This window comes from Chiloscyllium plagiosum, chromosome 31 (genome assembly GCF_004010195.1).
Source record: "Chiloscyllium plagiosum isolate BGI_BamShark_2017 chromosome 31, ASM401019v2, whole genome shotgun sequence".
NCBI lineage: Eukaryota > Metazoa > Chordata > Chondrichthyes > Orectolobiformes > Hemiscylliidae > Chiloscyllium > Chiloscyllium plagiosum.
The window spans coordinates 2173264-2192642 of record NC_057740.1 but is presented as its reverse complement, the minus strand read 5'-3'; the positions used below and the strand labels follow the sequence as shown (position 1 = coordinate 2192642).

The window sequence follows — 19379 nt, the reverse complement described above, 5'->3', positions numbered from 1 at the left end:
GTGAAGGGTGGAAGGTGTAGGGGAGATGTCAGGGGTGGGTTCTTTACCCAGAGAGTGGTGGGGGCATGGAATGCGCTGCCTGTGGGAGTGGTAGAGTCAGAATCTTTGGTGACCTTTAAGCGGCAATTGGATAGGTACATGGATGGGTGCTTAAGCTAGGACAAATGTTCGGCACAACATCGTGGGCCGAAGGGCCTGTTCTGTGCTGTATTGTTCTATGTTCTATGTTTGGAGAAGTGACTTTGAAAACATTGCCATAATTTGGCTCAAAGCAGGATCAAAATTTGAAATCAGGTTTCAGGGGGGTTTTGAAGTGCATTGGACTGGAAATCAGGCAGAATGGATCAAATGTCACTTTGCATCAGCAATCTTATTTGGAAACTTTTTGCCTCATTACTATGAGTCAAAGTCTGGCTTCACAAAAAGATGCAGTGGCTTCCAAAACTGAAATGGAAGAATTGCAAAATCTAATTGCACAATTTAGTTGGCTAGCCACTCAAATAAAGCCAAATGCCAGTTTTATAAAAAAGGAAAAAGAGGCTACTCAGCCTTTCAAGCCTGCTGTGCTATTTAATAAGATAATGACCTGATTCTGACTTGAACCTGCATTCCTGCACATAACCGCTATCATCTTGGTAATCAAGAATATCTACCTCTGGCTTAAAAATATCTAAAGATTCTGTATCCACCAGCTTTTGAGGAAGGGAATTCAAAAAACTCAAAACCTTTTAAAAGAAAAAAGATGTTTCCTTATCTGTTTTAGATGGGCACCCATGTATTTTTAAACCATGACCCCGAGTTCTGTATTCTTCCATAAGAAGAACTGTCCGTCTGGTTAAGTCACCTCTGACTCTAGTTCAAAACTCCAGAGGATATCAGCCTAGCCAGTCTAGTGTTTCCTCATAAGGCAATCTAGATATTAGTCTAGTAAACTTTCTCTGAACTACTTCTAATGCATTCCCATCCTTCACTGGTGACTAGTGCTGTGTATAGTACTCTAGATGCATTTTGAATTAATAGTGTTGAATACAGCTATGGGGGAAAAAAAGACAAGGTGTAAGATTTGGACAAACAAAACATTGAAAAAGTTAAAAATGGAGCATTGTGTTTTGAAATTTCCATCATCGAAAGATACTAGAAATATGAAACATTTTATGAAAATCTCTGTGATGAGTTCTCGAGTATACTTGTTCTTGTGGGAAAGACATGGAAATGTTGCCCTTTAGCTTAGGAAGTTCAAAAGAACAAAAAATGATACAGCACAGAAACAGGCCCTTTGGCCTTCCAAACTTGCGCTGACACGTTTTACCCTTCCAGATTAAAATTTTCTTCACTTTCACAATTTGCATCCCTCAATTACCTTCCTATTCATGTATTTGTCTAGGTGCTTCTTGAAACCTGCTATTGTGTCTGCTTCTACCACCTCCTCTGGCAGCACGTTCCAGGCATTCACCACCCTTTGTGTGAAAAATGTGCCTCGCACATCTCTTTTAAACATCCCCCCCTCCCCCCCCACACACACACCTTGAAACTGTGTCCTGTAGTAATTGATAGCCATTTGGATACAGAATTGGCTCAAATATAGAAGACAGAGAGTGTGGTGCGAAGGGTTGGTTTTCAGACTGGTGGCCTGTGACCAGTGGTGTGCCACAAGGATCGGTACTGGGTCCACTGCTTTTTGTCACTTATGTAAATGATTTGGATATGAACACAGGAGATATGGTTAGTAAGTTTGCAGATGACACCAAAATTGGAGTTGTAGTGGGCAGCGAAGAAAGTTACCTCAGAATATAACAGTACCTTGATCAGATGGGCCGAGGAGTGGCAAATGGAGTTTAATTCAGATAAATGTGAAGTGCTGCATTTTGGAAAGGCAAATCAGGGCAGGACTTATACACTTAATGGTAAGGTCCTGGGTTGTGTTGCTGAACAAAGTGACCTTAGAATGCAGGTTCATAATTCCTTGAAAGTGGAGTCTCAAGTAGATGGAATAGTGAAGAAGGCACTTGGTATGCTTTCCTTTATTGGTCAGAGCATCGAATATAGGAGTTGGGAGGTCATATTGCGGCTATACAGGACATTGGTTAGGCCACTTTTGGAATATTGCATGCAATTTTGGTCTCCCTCTTATCGGAAGGATGTTGTGAAACTTGAAAGGGTTCAGAAAAGATTTACAAGGATGTTGCCAAGTTTGGAAGGTCTGAGCTATAGGGAGAACCTGGATAGACTGGGGCTGTTTTCCCTGAGTGTCAGAGGCTGAGTAGTAAATCATGGATAGACAAAGTATTTACCCTGGGGCGGGGGAGTCCAAAACCTGAGGCATAGGTTTAGGGTGAGGAGAGAAAGATTTAAAAGGGACCTAAGGGACACCTTTTTCATGCAAAGGGTGGTACGTGTATGAAATGTGCTGCCAGAGGAAGTGGTGGAGGCTAATACAATTGCAACATTTAAAAGGCACCTGGATGAGTACGTGAATAGGAAGGGTTTAGAGGGATATGGGCCAAGTGCTGGCAAATGGGGCTGGATTAATTTAGGATATCTAGTTGGCATGGATGAGTTGGACTGAAGGGGCTGTTTCCATGATGTATATCTCTGTGATCCCTCCACCCTGGAAAAAAGCCTCATACTTTCTGCTCTATCTATGCCATTCACAATCTTATAAACTTCTATCAGGTCACTTCTCAACCTCCTGTGTTCCAGTGAAAGCAAACCCAGTTCATCCAATCTTTTTCAGAGCTAAAATTCCCCATGCCAGACAAATCCTGGTAAACCTTTTCTGTACCCTCTCCAAAACATCCACAGTCTTCTGGTAGTGTGGTAACCAGAACTGTACGCAAAAAAAGATCAGAAGAGTAGCAAAAGGATCTTAGCAGTGGATACTGTCAATATTAATGACACAGTAGAAATGGTATAAAAGGGATTTAGCAGCAAACCCCAGCAAGTATTGATGATATGGCACTCTGAGATAAGACACATCAGTGAAATGTGAGAGTGATAAAAGATTGAGGATCAATAATGTAGTTTCAAAACTGATAGTGGAGAAAAGATAATCTCCAAATCAAACCGGGTGGATAGCAGCAATCCACTATCTGGTTATTTTACAAAGAAAGCAGCAAATTCTAAGAAACTGTAGGACATAGTGGAAAAATGAAGCTTGAAACTTTAATGGACAAAGAAAGAAATGGGAATGTTATTTTGTTTTGTTATGTTAAGACTGATTAAGAAAAAGGTTACTGTTACTATGCCACTTGGTCTGAAGGAATGCTTGAAACCAAATAGAATGAAAGAATAGGTAATGGATTAATTAAGGGTTAATTGGTATTGAATTGGTTGTACAAATATGAAGAGCTAGTTATCAATGGGGCATGAGTATGATGGAGTGTGTCTTACTTAACTATAACTCACATAAAAATGTGGACTTGAATTATATTTATAGTTATCTTTTGAAATATAACAGGCAGGCAGGAGGGGAACGGGGAAGGAGACTATAAGTGAAACAGAGGGGATACATGGAAGTTACAAAAAAGAGATGTTTAAACCTGTTAATAAAGAACACTCAGCTTCCAGAAAAAAAACCCAGAAATCACTAAAGTGATGAATTACTTGCAAATGAATGTAGAAACTGTAGCTTAAGACTGCTTATGCTCAGAAGCTACCATACAAGGAAAGTGCAGTGGATACTATTGTGAAGATCACAGTTTCAATCATTACATTTAAATCTGAGATGCAATGAAAAAAGGTAGCAATGGTGCAATATTAAGGATAGCAGTTATCTGGTTAAGATTTTCCAGCATGTGATGGAAGTGCACTCACTGTGACCTCTCCAATATGGAAGCTGTATTTAGAATAAAATCATACTGTATAGAAAATGCCCTTAGGCCCATAGAAGTTTTACTGCTGAAGCTACAGTAAATCCTGCTTTCTAGCATTCGGCCCATCGCCTTGAATGTTATGACGCTTCAAGTACTCATCCAAGTACTTTTAAACTTTTTTACACCTCAATTATCTTCCCAGACTGTACACTCCAGACCCCTACCACACTCAAATGTCCTCTAAACATCCTGTCTTTCACCTTAAAATTATACCCCCTTGTTAATGACCCTTTAACTAAGGAGAACAGCTGATTTTTGTTCACCTTGTCCATGCTCCTCAAATTCTTATACAGCTCCATCAAGTTCCCAGTCAACTTCCTCTGTTCCAAAGAATTCAAACCAAGCTCGCTCTGCTTTTCTTCATAGCCAAAGCGCTATGGCAGCATCCTGGTGAATCTCCTGCACCTTGTCTACTACAATCACACTGCTTTTTAAGTATAAAAAAGTGTGTTATTTTGAAAAAAAAATTACTCCCTTGTAACTGTGGTCTTTTGATAATTGAAATACTGTCTCAGAATATTATGCTTTCCTTAGATGTTGTGCCTTTAAATTTAATGTAGGTTTGATAATTGAGGACTTTTTTGAATTCTTCTAATTCTGTTTCTGTTGTGTCCGGATGCCCATAAATTTCACAAATAGAGGTCATAACCATACCACCCAATCCATAAGTCAGTGAGAATGAAAAGATAGCCCCTGTATGTAAAAAAAAGCCCTTGGGAAAACCTCAAGACAAGCCCTCAAAAATTGTGATTACAAAGCATGTTGCATGCCAATCAATGAAATATAGTGGCTCAAATTTTTTTTTAAAAGTTCAACAGTGGAGCCATTATCTTTAAAACTAATGATCGCTGGAAATTTAAATTTCAGTCCAAACATAACAGGAGAGTTACCCAATACATTCTTCTCCAGTTTCCTCTTAGAAAAAGCACTGTCATGTTAAACTTGCACAATGGTGGTCAATGTAATAATCAACTTTTCTTTGCAAGACAAAACGCCATAGTTAACTACTCAGGAAGAAAGAAAACAAAGCTTACCGAACGATATCTAACTACCGAAAGTAGATTTTTCTTTTTATTTCAAACTTTTTCAAGGAAAGAACTCCATGAGCAAATGGCTTTTTCTTTGTTTACCCACTTGGGATTGAGGTCCTCCTGTGGTTCATTTCTCCTCTAAGGTGCAGTCGACCACATCTACCAAAATGGACTTGACTCCATGAAAATAGAGGGGCATCTGAAATTGCCACCTCCACAATTCTTAGGAGTGTAGGTGATTGCTGAGTGAAGTCATACTACCTGTGCCCTTATCCTAGGGCTATAAAAATCCCAATGAGACGTGGGAATCCTAGAATCAGGTCCTGTCAATAATTTTAAATTCCTACATATCTACATTCCAACACAGACAGAGGTATGAATACTTGGGCATATTGTTTGATAACTAGTGAATTTAGTTGTGGAAAACATGGCAGATAAGGGGAATTTCAGACATTTCAATAAACATAAAGTGTCTTATACTTAATCTTTATTATGTTACATCAGTTTCATTTCTTGGAAGACCACAAATAAAACACATTTCCTTACAATTTATTTTTTTGGCAATGATGGAATACTCTCTACATTCACCTGATAATGATTATTTTGTGCATGTTTATACAGAATTATAGGAGAATGTGGTTCTCTTTTTTTTAAAAAAAGGCACAATGACCTACTTTTGACCTGAATTTTCCTGAAGTAGCATTTTTGGCAAATGTTTGTGGTACAAATACAGCTACTGCATTTTATACTATAGATGTTAGTGAACTAAGAGTTAACGATACATATGGTATTCCACTGTCTATTTAATGGAGACTTTGACCTATTTCATTTGCTTATTACAGCCCCACTGTCCATACTGGAGATAGTGTCTGCATTTCTGCTACAAATTCAGAATGAGGACAACGCAGGTGCTCTAATTATCAGCAGAGGTCATTTCACTTCACCACTAGTTGGTATTTATAGCACCTCCACTTTGACTTTTGGCTGTCTAGTCCAAAGTCTGATATAATAATGCTGGAATTTAGAATTTATGTATGCTTTTACAAACAATGACAAAATGAAATTCTCTCTGATCTAGTACAGTATTGGTTTGACGTGAATAAAGCATTTCCTCTTACATAGTTCCAACAGTACATCCCAACAATTTTAGAAAGGAAAACGATTATTATCATTTTCTTCACATTCTATACCTGGTTGTTCAAAGACCTTGATAAATCATTACTATTACTAATGCTGTCTGCTTTTTCGAGAAGGAACTTGCTGAGGAAATATGTCCCTGCGAAGGATAGGCTAACTACTGTTTGTTCACATTTTTCTTTCCATTTAATGAGACAGACAAGCTCAAATGCAAACCCTAGTAGACTGTATGAGTACAATTATGTCGATTTCCTCATAGTACAGTTTCCAGATCACGTTAAGTACCAGAAATTGCACTTCCTGCACGCTTTGATAACTGTGATGGGAGTCATATCACTTATTCAGTCTTTTTGCATTTCTTCTTCCTTGTCCCTTCATTAAGTTCCTCCTTTGTCTTGGCTGAGTATGGAGACAGATTGGAAGGGGTACAGCTCTGTACATTGTCGCGAGAGCAGACACGATCATGATCATCATAGATACCACAGGCATTCCCAAATATAATGGGGCAAATGAAGGCTTCAATTGGAGCGAAAGGTGACCCATGGGAGTGTGTTGCTGTCATGAATACCTAGAATGGTAGATGTAAAAATTCAGTAACTAGTGATATCCATTTACTTGTCACATTCATTAATTTTCTGACATTATTTACAAGTTCAGAACAGGAGTTAGGCAGTAAGACATGTTCCATTGTTCAATTAGACCTTGGTTGAGCCGAACCTGAACTCTGTTTAACTAAGAAAAATCTAGTGAATGATCAGCATTGACAGTGTCTTTGAACAAAGGTCCAGATTTCCACTAACCTTTGTGGGAAAATGATTTCCTTGATTTCATTCTAAAATGGTTCAGATTATGGTCCGTTAACCAGGCCAGATTTGTTTTTGTTAGATCTGACCTATTGAGCTTACTTGCCCATTTTAAACTCCATCTGATCTAGAATTTGTTTATGTCTTTTTTTTCAACTTTCTGCTCTTATCAACAGCCCTTATTGTTCCCTCTTAGTGTCGTCTGTACTAAATGGCGAAAATCTGTTTATTTGTCCCTCTGGATTGTTTTTTTTCATATTTATTGACTGAACTTGTTTTATAAATTTTTTTTTTTTTAGATTAGATTAGATTACTTACAGTGTGGAAACAGGCCCTTCGGCCCAACAAGTCCACACCGACCCGCCGAAGCGAAACCCACCCATACCCTTACATTTACCCCTTACCTAACACTGCGGGCAATTTAGTATGGCCAATTCACCTGACCCTGCACATCTTTGGACTGTGGGAGGAAACCGGAGCACCTGGAGGAAACCCACGCAGACACGGGGAGAACGTGCAAACTCCACACAGTCAGTCGCCTGAGACGGGTATTGAACCCGGGTCTCTGGCGCTGTGAGGCAGCAGTGCTAACCACTGTGCCACCGTGCCGCCCACTAAAGTGAAACAACAAAATAAATAATCACAAAATTAATGTCATTAGAAGTAATAGTATGAATTGTTATTTTGGTAGCATTATTAAATTAATCAGTGCAGCACTGGCTTGGAATTTTCTGGATTATTTTTGAGTAATATGTTCAGTCCCAACCAAGGAGCAGGCTTTTTGTGTAATGATGTAGGATTAATTAATAACCTCATAATGAAAGGAACCTCTAGCCAATACTGATCATAATATGATACAATCTCACTAGCAATCTGTGGCACCAATGTTTTCCATCCACAACATGCATTTTATCAAATCACCAAGGCTCCTTTGACAGGATTTCATGCCTACAACCTCTATTACCTAACAGGACAAAGCCTTCAGGGATCTGGGAACACCATCATATGCAAATTTTCCTCTGACTGAAACATCAATCTTTACTGTTAATGAGCTTGGAACTGGAAATCCTGCATTTCTCTACCTAACAGCATTCTGCATGTACATACACCACTTGGATCACAACAGTTAAGAAGAAGGTCCACCACCAGCAAGTGAAGGCTGACATTGTCAGTGACTTTTATTCCATGAGTGAATAAAAACAAAAGTGTCTTAATGGACAATGTATTAATATACTGAAAGAAACATGAGAACTTTTTAGTCACAATCAGTATTGAGTTTCAATATTTCAATCTTTCATGAACTTTAGATTGGAAGGTAAATTAGCACTCTTGCATCCACTTGCGCAGACAGTGCATACATAACACATTCCTTAAACCTTGTTTTATTTTAATCAATTGAAAAGGCGTACTTACCTTTGTAACAACCATGAAGATGGTGAACAGGAACACGACATTGTGTTTGGATATGGGAAGCCAGCGGGCCTGCTGTAGGGTGAAGATAACTGCTCCAACCAAACTAGCTTTTGTTGGGCTATGAGAAATCAAAATAAAAACTTTACAATTTGTTTTACCAGCTGTGTAATATCTCTAGCTTTGTTTTCCTGAATTTTTTGTGACCATTGTTGTGCTTTCAGTTTCCTGATTTTTTGGATGAACTATTTTTATAACTGAAAAGGCCTGCCTTCAAATTCTGCAAATGTTTCAGGTCAGCAGCAATGTTGTTCATAACTCTTCTGTTTTCTTGTGGAGAGGCACCCTGTCTCTGCTCAAAATCCTTATCATTTGCCCTCCACCTAACCCCCCGCCCGCCCAAATCCTTGCTTTTCCACATCGGCATGGCGAGGATCTGAAGAATAGGGCTGAACTTGTACATGTCACAGTAACCAAACACTGCATCTTTAATTCCTCCACCCAGAAATACTGAGAAGATGCTAAGTTGTTTTGAAGGCAGCACAAACCAGGTTTGAGTTAATTGGTAACCACTTTGCATTCCATATTCCAAACATTGATTTTCTTTTCCTAAATTGCTCAGGTTGAAAAAGAGGCTGCCCTTTTACTTTGTGCTGTAATTTTCACTTACAAGGACATGTTGAGAAACTCGTTTGTTTCTGGCTTCCAGACTCCACGAATTAGCTGCTCAAAGTTGGAGATCAGTGCAACTCCAGCACCTGTGGGGAACAAAATAACAATGACCAGCATGTACTAATGGTCCACATGGTCTGGATATTTTGTTGCCTTCGACAATATAGCTGGGTTTCTTTCAATATGGACTGCAATTGCCATGTCATAAAATTGGACATTTTGTTTCAAGCCAATACCGATCCCTTTTTCGGGTTTGACTTCAACAAAATGAATGTTGTTGGAGGAATACGCAGTTAGAGGGCAGTGTTTGGCTCTCATGCAATTTCTGTTAGTCAGGTGTCAGAAGGATGGGGATTGATCAACACAAATGATTGTTTGGCACTGTAATATCCAATATAACATCTCAAACATAAGGCAACAAAAGACAACTTAGGCCTCCTAGCAGAGCCCTTTAGGGAACATCTCTGGGACACCTGCAGCAATCAAGCACACCGCCTTTGGCCCAACATTTCAACTCCCCCTCCCACTCAACCGAGGACATGGAGGTCCTGGGCCTCCTTCACCGCTGCTCCCTCACCACCCGATGCCTGGAGGAAGAACGCCTTATCTTCCACCTCGGAACACTTCAACCCCAGGGCATCAATGTGGACTTCAACAGTTTCCTCATTTCCCCTTCCCCCACCTCACCCAGTTCCAAACTTCCAGCTCAGCACTGTCCCCATGACTTGTCCTACCTGCCTATCTTCTTTTCCACCTATCCCTATCACCTTCATCCCCTCCCCCACTCACCTATTGTACTCTATGCTACTTTCTCCCTACCCCCATCCTCCTCTCATTTATCCCTCCATCCTTCAGGCACTCTGCCTGTATTCCTGATGAAGGGCTTTTGCCCGAAACGTCGATTTTACTGCTCCTCGGATGCTGCCTGAACTGCTGTGCTTTTCCAGCACCACTAAACCAGAAACTTACCTTTGGCCCATCCAACCAAAGCCATTATGATCCATCCGTGGTGGTAGGCATGGTGTGCATGGACAACACCCATACTAATTTTGCGGACCCGCACCACCTCTTTCATAGCAGTGAGGATCAACTTCACAGGCATGAAGGCCACACACTTGTAGAAAAGGTTCAGTGGGCAATAAAAGATGAGGTACCTAAGTTGAAATCATAGTGTTTATTTCAGTAATGACAAACTCTCAGTATTCATAACTAAATCTTATTTAATAGCTGATATGTCAACCACGTTAGTTTAAACAAATATATGGTTTTAATATGATTTTAATGTCCATAATGTCATTCACTTTGAAGTTTTCTTTTCACTCATATCAGATTGATACAGTCGGCACAGGTTCCAGCTGTGCCAATTGTCTGCTGCGTTCTGAAATTCATTAAGCAATTAGACAATAAAATAGAAGAGGGTAGAAAACAAAAGGTAAGGTCACTAACAGACCTCTCCTATTGTTTGATGATAAAAGCGTTAGTGAAGGCCTTGAAGAAAGTCGCCACATAATGTTCCGTTGGTCCAGTAAAACTATGTACTATGTTAAAAGTGAGGGAATCAAGCCAATAGGAGACACAGAAACCATGAGTTTATTCACTACTTAGTCGTACACCCCCTTCTACACTCCAGTCTCCCTTTATATCTACCAATCAATTTAATAAGTTAATTCTAATTCTGGGCTCCCTGTGATTGGAAGGATGTTGTGAAACTTGAAAGGATTCAGTAAAGATTTACAAGGATGTTGCCAGGGTTGGAGGATTTGAGCTTCAGGGAGAGGATGAAAAGACTGGGGCTGTTTTCCCTGGAGCGTCGGAGGCTGAGGGGCGACCTTACAGAGGTTCATAAAATCATGAGGGGCATGGATAGAGTAAATAGACAAGGTATTTACTCTAGGGTGGGGGAGCCCAGATCTAGAGAGCATAAGTTTTGGGTGAGAGGGGAAAGATTTAAAAGGGACCTAAGGGACAACTTTTTCATGCAAAGGATGGTACATGTATGAAATGAGCTGCCAGAGGAGATGGTGGAGGCTGGTACAATTAAAACGTTTAAAATGCATTTGGATGGGTACATGAATTGGGAAGGATTTAGAGGGATATGGGCCAAGTGCTGGCAAATGGGAGTAGATTTGGTTAGGATATCTGGTCGGCATGGACGAGTTGGACCGAAGAGTCTGTTTGTGTGCTATTTCCGTTTAACTACTTCCTATAATCAGATACTCTTCTCTTTAAATAAAACAAACAATCCTCATTCTATATATTATACAACTAATTAGTAATGATATTTTTCATATTTCACATAATACAATCAACCTTCAATATCCCTCTTTCTTTAAACAAAATGTTACATGGTTAGTCACAAAGCAGCCCAAAGTTGATTTTTATGTTCTTGTAATGCCTCATATCACCAGGTGTCCAAATTGAGGATCTGCAAAATTGCTTTTGTGAAACAATCTGACAACTAATGACTTATGAGCAAGCCAATTCTGAATTCACACGGCCAATTCACTGTTAGTCACTGTAATCTTAATCTTCTGGATGAGCCTACCTTGTTGAAAGCCTTACTAAAATCCATGGAGACAACATCAGCTGCTCTATCCTCACTGATCACATGTTTCACCTCATAAAATTCAATCACGTTAGTAAGACATGACCTGCCCTGCACAAAGCCATGCTGACTGTCCCTAATTGGACCATACTTTTCCAAATGCATCTAAATCCTATTCAATAGTTTCTCAACTACCAATGTGAAACTGATTGCTCTATAGTTTCCTGGATTGTTCCAGATTCCCTTTTTGAACAGAGGAACAAAGTTACTATATTCAGTGGTTCTCCAGGACCTCCTAGTGGCTAAGGAGGATACAAAGATCTTGGTCAAGGCTCCATCAATCTCATCTCGCCTCTTTCAGTAACCTGGGGTACATACCATTGGGCCTTGGGAACTTATACATTTAAATGCTCTTCAAGAGAGCCAACACTGCTTTGTTGATCTCAAAATGCTGTAGCATATTAGCATGATCTACACAATATCCTCAATATCCTTCTCCTGGGTGAATAATAATGCAAAGTACTCATTTAGGATCTCACCCACATCCTCTGCCTCTAAGCACAAGTTCCCTCTTTTGTCCTTCAGTGGTCCTTTCTTCTAGGCAAAAGTGAGGACTGCAGATGCTGGAGATTAGAGTCAAGAGTATGACGCTGAAAAGCACAGCAGGTCAGGCAGTATCTGAGGAGTAGGAGAATCGACGTTTTGGGCAAAAGTCCTTCATCAGGAATGAAGCCATGCTGACTCCCTAATTGGGCCAAGCTTTTCCAAATGCATCTAAATCCTATCCCGAAGAATTCTCTCCAATAGTTTCTCAACCAACAATGTGAGACTCATTGTTCTATCATTCCTGGCTTGTCGCAGTGTCCCTTTTTGAACATGATGAAGGGCTTTTGCCCGAAATGTTGAAACTCCTGCTCCTCGGATGCTGTCTGGTCCTCACTTCTCCCAGGTTATCCTCTAATTTTTGATTTAAGTATATAATATCTTGGGATTCTCTTTCACCCTACTTGCCAAGATCATTTCATGACTCCTTCTTGCTCTCCTGATTCCCTGCCTGAGTTCTTCCCTGCTTTATTTACATTCCTAATGGGCCCTGTCCAATTTTAGCTTCCGAAACCTTACAAATGCTTCTTCTCTCCTTTGACTAAATTCACAACCTTCCTCATTATCTAGGGATCTCTTACCTTGCCATCCTTATCCTTCCTCCTTACTGGGCCTGAATTCTCATCAGCAGGTCTTTAAACACATGTCAAATGTCGACTTGTCTGATAACAGCTCTTAGGAAAAAGTGAGGACTGCAGATGCGGGGGATCAGAGCACAGCAGGTCAGTCAGCAGCTGAGGAGCAGGGCAGTCAACATTTTGGACACAAGCCCTTCATCAGGAATGTGGGTGGGGCAGTGCAGAAGGGAGCTCAGAGATAAATAGGAGGGGGGAGGGGGAAGGTAGCTGGGAAGGTGATAGATGGATGCAGGTAGAGGGATGATTGTGATAGATGGGTGGAGCGGATAGGTGGGAAGGAGGATGGACAGGTAGGACAGGTCAAGAGGATGGTGCCAATATGGAGGGTTGGATCTGGGATGAGGTGGCAGAAGGGGAGATTTGAAACCTAATGAAGTTGATATTGATGCTATATGGTTGAAGGGTCCCAAGGCAATAGATGAGGCATTCTTCCTCCAGTCAACGGGTGGCTTGGATTTGGTGGTGGGCGGGGGAGTTGAACTGTTCGGCCACAGGGCAGTGGGGTTGTTTGGTGCATGTGTCCCAGAAATATTCCCTGAAATGTTCCATGAGTTGGCGTCCTGTCTCCCTGATGTACAGGAGACCACATTGAGAGCAACAGACACAGTAGATGAGGTGTTTGGATATGGAGGAAAGTCTCTGCTGGATGTGAAAAGATCCTTTGGCGCTTTGGACAGAGGTGAAGTGGGAGGTGTGGGTGCAGGTTTTACACTTCTTGCGGGGGCTAGGGAAGATGCAGGGTGGGTTGGTGGGGATCATGGACCTAATGAGGGAGTCACAGAGAGAATGGTCTCTGCAGAATGTAGTTAGGGGTGGGGAGAGAAATATATCTCTGGTGGTAAGGTCTGATTATAGGAAGAGATGGCAGAGGATAATGCACTGTATCTGGAGATTGATGGGGTGGAAGGTGAGGACCGGGGGGGTTCTATCCTTGTTGCAGTTGGAAGGGTGGTGTTCAAGGACAGAGGTATGGGAAGTGGAGGAGATGCGTTTGAGGGCACTGTTGATCACGTGGGAGGGGAAATTGCAGTCCTTGAAACAGGAGGCCATCTGGGATGTCCTGGAGTGGAATTGCTCATTCTGGGAGCAGATATGGCAGAGGTGGATTTATTGGGAGAAAGGGATCACGTTTTTACAGGTAGTCGGTGAATTTGAAATAGCACTCATGTTGAGTTGGTCGCCAGAGATGGAGACAGGGAGGCCCAATTAATACTCCCTAATTCCTGCCTAATATTGATGTAATTGGCCCTCTGCTAATTTAGTACCTTACCCATGGTCCTGACTTCTCCTTATTCATAGCTGCTTAAGACCGAAGCAGTTGCGATCCCTGTTTCCAAAATGCTCTCGCATTGGAAGGTCAGTCACCTGGCCAGGCTCATTTGGCAGTAAAAGATCCAGTATTACCCCTCCTCAAGTTGGATGATCCAACATACTGTTTCAAGAAACCCTCTTGGATGCACTTAGAGTCATAAAGATGTACAGCACGGAAACAGACCCTTCGGTCCAACTCGTCCATGCCAACCAGATATCCCAACCCAATCTAGTCCCACCTGTCAGCACCCTGCCAATATCGCTAAAAAACCCTTCCTATTCATATACCCATCCAAATGCCTCTTCATTGTTGCAATTGTACCAGCCTCCAACACTTCCTCTGGCAGCTCATTCCATACACGTAGCACCCTCTGCGTGAAAAAAGTTGCCCCTTAGGTCTCTTTTATATCTTTCCCCTTTCAGCCTAAACCTATGCCCTCTAGTTCTGGACTCCCTCACCCAGGGAAAAAACCTTGTCTATTTATCCTATCTATGCCCCTCATAATTTTGTAAACTTCTATAAGGTCACCCCTCAGCCTCTGATGCTCCAGGGGAAAACTGCCCCAGCCTGTTCTGCCTCTCCCTCCTCCCAAATCCTCCAACCCTAGCAACATCTTTGTAAATCTTTTCTGATCCCTTTCAAGTTTCACAACATCCTTCCAATAGGAAGGAGACCAGAATTGCTTGCAATATTTCAATATGGTCTAACCAGTGTCCTGTACAGCCACAACATGACCTCCCAACTCCTATACTCAATATTCCGACGAATAAAGGAAAGCATATCAAGCGTCTTCTTCACTATCTTATCTACCTGCGACTCAACTTTCAAGGAAATATGAACCTGCACTCCAAAGTCTCTTTGTTCAGCAACACTCCCTCGGACCTTACCATTAAGTGTATAAGTCTTGCTAAGTTTTGTTTTCCCAAATGCACCACCTCGCATTTAAATGAATTAAACTCCATCTGCCACTTCTCAGCCCATTGGCCCATCTGGTCAAGATCCTATGGTAATCTGAGGTAACCTTCTTCGCTGTCCACTACACCTCCAATTTTGGTGTCATCTGCAAATTTACTAACTATACCTCTTATGCTCACACCCAAATCATTTATATAAATGATGAAAAGTAGTGGACCCAGCACGATCCTTGTGGCATTCCACTGGTCACAGGCCTCCAGTCTGAAAAACAACCCTCCACCACCACCCTCTGTCTTCTACCTTTGAGCCAGTTCTGCATCCAAATGGCTAGGTCTTCATGTATTCCGTGAGATCTAACCTTGCTAACACTTAACAAATTCCACCCCATCTAAGCCTCTTGCACTCAGGAAGTCCCAGTCAATATTGGGTATGTTAAAGCCACGCACTATGACAACCATGTTGTTATTACATGTTCCATAATCTGCCTACGTGTTTATTCCTCAATGTCTCATTGGCTGTTGGGCGGCCTATAATGTAATCCAATTAGAGTGACTGCACCCATCTTATTTTTGAACTCTACCCATATTGACTCAGTGGATGAGCCCTCCAGTGTATCCTCTCTGAATGCAGATGGAGCATTCTCCTGATTAGTAATGCAACTCCTCCACTTCTTTTATCTTCCTCTCTATCTTGTCTAAAACAATGAAAGCCTGGAACATTGAGCAGCTAGTCCTGTTTCCTTCTCAACCAAGTCTCTGTAATGTAACCTTTTAAAATTTCCCATTCTCCCAGGCAGTGTATTCCAAATACCCACTACCCTCTGAGTGAAAAAGTTTTTCCTCAAATCCCATTTAAAGTCTGGCCTTTCACATTAAATTTCCTACAGTGTGGAAGCAGGCCCTTCGGCCCATCAAATCCACACTCTATGATTCTATGACCTTCTGAAGAGTAACCCACCCAGACTCATTTCCCTACATTTATCCCTGACGAATGCACCAAACATAGCCAATTCACCTAACCTGCACATCATTTGGAATGTGGGAGGAAACCGGAACAAACTCACGCAGACATGTGAAGAATGTGTAGACTCCACGCACACAGTCACCCGAAGCAGGAATGGAACCCAGGTTCCTGGTGCTGTGAGGTAACAGTGGTAACCACTGAGCTATGATGCCGCCCTTAAAATTATGCTCCCTTGTTGTTGGCTAATCAAACTTCTTAACTGGTCTGTTACTTCCCAGACTGAAAAAAATCATCTTTCTGTAGGGATTTGGCCAAATTTATTGGGATGCAATTAACCATTTCCAAGTAAGACTGTGAATCCAAAGTCACTTGTGATGTATCCAACTTAGTTTCTAAACCCTATATATTTAAAGGACTCAGAAACCTGACTTCCAATCTTAAATTCTCTTTTATCTAACATGCACTACTTCCAACACCAGCATCTCCAAATCATGCAGTATTTGAATTCCATAGAAACTCCCTGCAGATAATCATCAACATGTATCATGAAGATGTCTGTTAGTTTCCCTTTGTAATACCAGTCGTACATTACTAGGTCTTCTTTAAGCTGACTGCAACCCACTTTCAATAATACAGATATAACGGAGAAATACCATACCCTCACTCAACATTCAACCCATAAGCACATTTACTTTCATAGTTCCATACTTTCCCTTCTATGCCACCTGCTTCTTTAGGTGGTTTCAAAAATGCTTCCCTTTGAAACTTGTCATCTTGCAAAAGGGCAACTTTTAAATGAAGTGACTTACATTCCCATGAGTATGTTAGTAAAAGAACGAAGATCTTCAAGATCAATTTTTCTGTGTTCGGGGAATTGACATTGGTATCTGATTACCAAGTTTTTAGTTGAAACAATATTTTGTCCATACCTATCTTTATGAAAAGGCTGTGATCCCCTATTTGGTACCATAGTGTATGCTAAGTTCTTTCCAGCTCTCCAACTCTATTTGATTGGCATCCTTTATAAACTTCTGATTAATCTGTAGTCACTAAAATGTGTCAATGCTACATCTATTGGTTTTGTCAGCATTTTTATCCTCTATTTTTGTTTAGATTCGCTTTTTGTGTTGATGCTTTCAGCCTGTATCTGAATGGTTTCTTTTTGCCACTCCAATCGATTCCCCCATTCTTTATGATGCTGTTAAATATCCCAATTGAGCTTGTAGTGAACATGCTTCAAGGATTTTTTTAAGCATTTCTGATATCTTTTCCAAGATAGTGTTTCTTTCTAAAAATGATTGGGACTCTAGTTCTGAAAATACTTTACACCTGATTATGTTTTTAGTAAGAAGTGGTAGAAGAGGCAATTACCTTCCTTTTTCTCTTAGTGTAGGCTTAACCTATGTACACATATCTAGTTCATTTGTCCATGGATTGTAAGGATCAGCTTTACAGAATGTCACTGGGAAATCATAACACTTTGCACTGGTTTCAATACTCTTTGCTAAAATAACTCAAATTAAAATCTTCTGCCTGCAAAGAACTTTTAGTTTTCAATCTTCACTTTTAGGCTGCTCCCAATGTCAATCTGCAACCAAGTCAGACAGAAACCAAGACATCTTTCTTTGTCATTTGAATTTATTAATGATTCAGCCTTACAGCTTCTTCCCCATACAGTCCCACTTATTTCCCCTTTATGGTCACTTTAATTAAGCTGTTCAGTTATGTTTCAACGCACCTCTGGGACATTTATGACTTGAACCCAGATCTTCTAACTTAGAGGTAGCGACACTAACATTAAACAACAAGACTGTACCTATTTGCCCTTTACACCTACTCAGTCAGTTTAATCAATTAACCTCATATCTGCTCAACTACTTTCCATATTAACAACTGCATTTACTTGCACAATGGTGTAACCATGGGTGGTAGAGAGTAACAATAGTACCTCCTTGTCACCGAAAACACACATCTCCGTCTTTTGCACATGTGCTTCTCCAATTTCTCTGAAGGTTAATCAATGAAACAGTTGGTAAGTCGAGGCTTGATATCATTGTTAAATTGAATTATTTGACAAAGGTGAACATATAGGTGGCACAGTGGTTAGCACGGCTACCTGACAGTGCCAGGGACCCAGGTTTGATTCCAGCCTTGGGCAACTGTCTGTGGAGTTTGTACGTACTCCTTGTGTCCAAATGGGGGTCCTCCAGTTTCATCCCACAATCCAAGGATGTACAGGTCAGGTAAATTGGCCACGCTAAATTGTCCATAGTGTTCAGGGATGTATATTAGTTCGGGGTAAAATACAGGGTAATAGGGTAGAGGAATGGGTCTGGGTGGGTTACTTTTCAGAGGGTCGGTGTGGGCTAATTGGGCCTGTTTCCATACTCTTTGGATTCTGTAGAGTATTGGCTGTGATCAGCTTCTTTTGAAACATTGACCTAACTTGTAATTATGCAAAAATGAAAATATATATAGTTCTCCCTTTTTTTAATTGAATAATTTAGAATTTTACTACATAAAAATAGACCTCCTCCTATATCACTCCTCCTCACTTTCTCAAATTATCTAGTTTCTTTATTAATTCCTCATATCAATCTCCCCTGACATAAGCACTCATTTCCAACTTCCAGCTTTTTGTCAGATCTACTGCTCCACAGTATTCTCATTTTAAAAAATTGAGAGCAATGCACCAGTTTTAAAACCCTCTTATTGACTATGTTCGTTCCTGTGTTTTACTTGCCATTTGCTTCACTATCAGTAACTGTTCTTTCAGTAGCCTAGTCCCAAAGGTTTGGAATACGTCATCCACCTCTCTGGCTCTCAACTTCACTTCCTCCATTAAGACATTTGCATAAGATACAGAAGCAGAATTAGGCCATTTGGCATCGAGTCTGCTCCATCGTTCAACCATGGCTGATTCCTTAAAGCATTTGGTCATTTGACCTAACATTTCCTAATGTAGTTAGTGTCACACTTTGTGATGGAATGCTGTGCACCTTGTTGGCAATTGTTGATGTTTCATTATGTTTAAGGCACAATAGAAATAAATTGTAGTTTAGTTGCCAAGCATGTAGGACCAACAACTCTTCACTACAATAGGCGTGAATTCTTTCATTTGCCAAAACAATAAACTATTTTAACTCATTTACATCATAATTGCCTATTATTTCTATTCTTCTTTCTGTGAAGAGATAATGTTGCAGCTGTACAGGACATTGGTTAGGCCACTTTTTGAATATTGCATGCAATTCTGGTCTGCTTCCTATCCGACAGATGTTGTGAAACTTGAAAGGGTTCAGAAAAGATTTACAAGGTAATTGCCAGGGTTGGAGTATTTGAGCTATAGGGAGAGGTTGAATAGGCTAGGGCTGTTTTCCCTGGAGCATCAGAGGCTGAGGGGTGACCTTATTATAGAGGTTTATAAAATCTTGAGGGGCAGGTGGGACTAGATTGGGTTGGGATATCTGGTCGGCAT

The 19379-nt window shown here is 40.8% G+C and overlaps 1 protein-coding gene across 1 annotated transcript in view; it reads right to left on the bottom strand.

Moving 5' to 3' along the window:
- Window positions 1-5373: 5373 nt before the first annotated feature.
- tmem38a (transmembrane protein 38A) overlaps window positions 5374-19379 on the bottom strand; it is a 55775-nt gene continuing 41769 nt past the window's right edge. The window contains exons 3-6 of the mRNA XM_043720802.1: window positions 9895-10079; window positions 8924-9011; window positions 8257-8374; window positions 5374-6608 (exon numbers count right to left, since the gene is read on the bottom strand). Coding sequence (XP_043576737.1) covers window positions 6378-6608; window positions 8257-8374; window positions 8924-9011; window positions 9895-10079 — 622 coding nt within the window. The 3' untranslated portion in view covers window positions 5374-6377. The remainder of the gene's footprint in view (window positions 6609-8256; window positions 8375-8923; window positions 9012-9894; window positions 10080-19379) is intronic.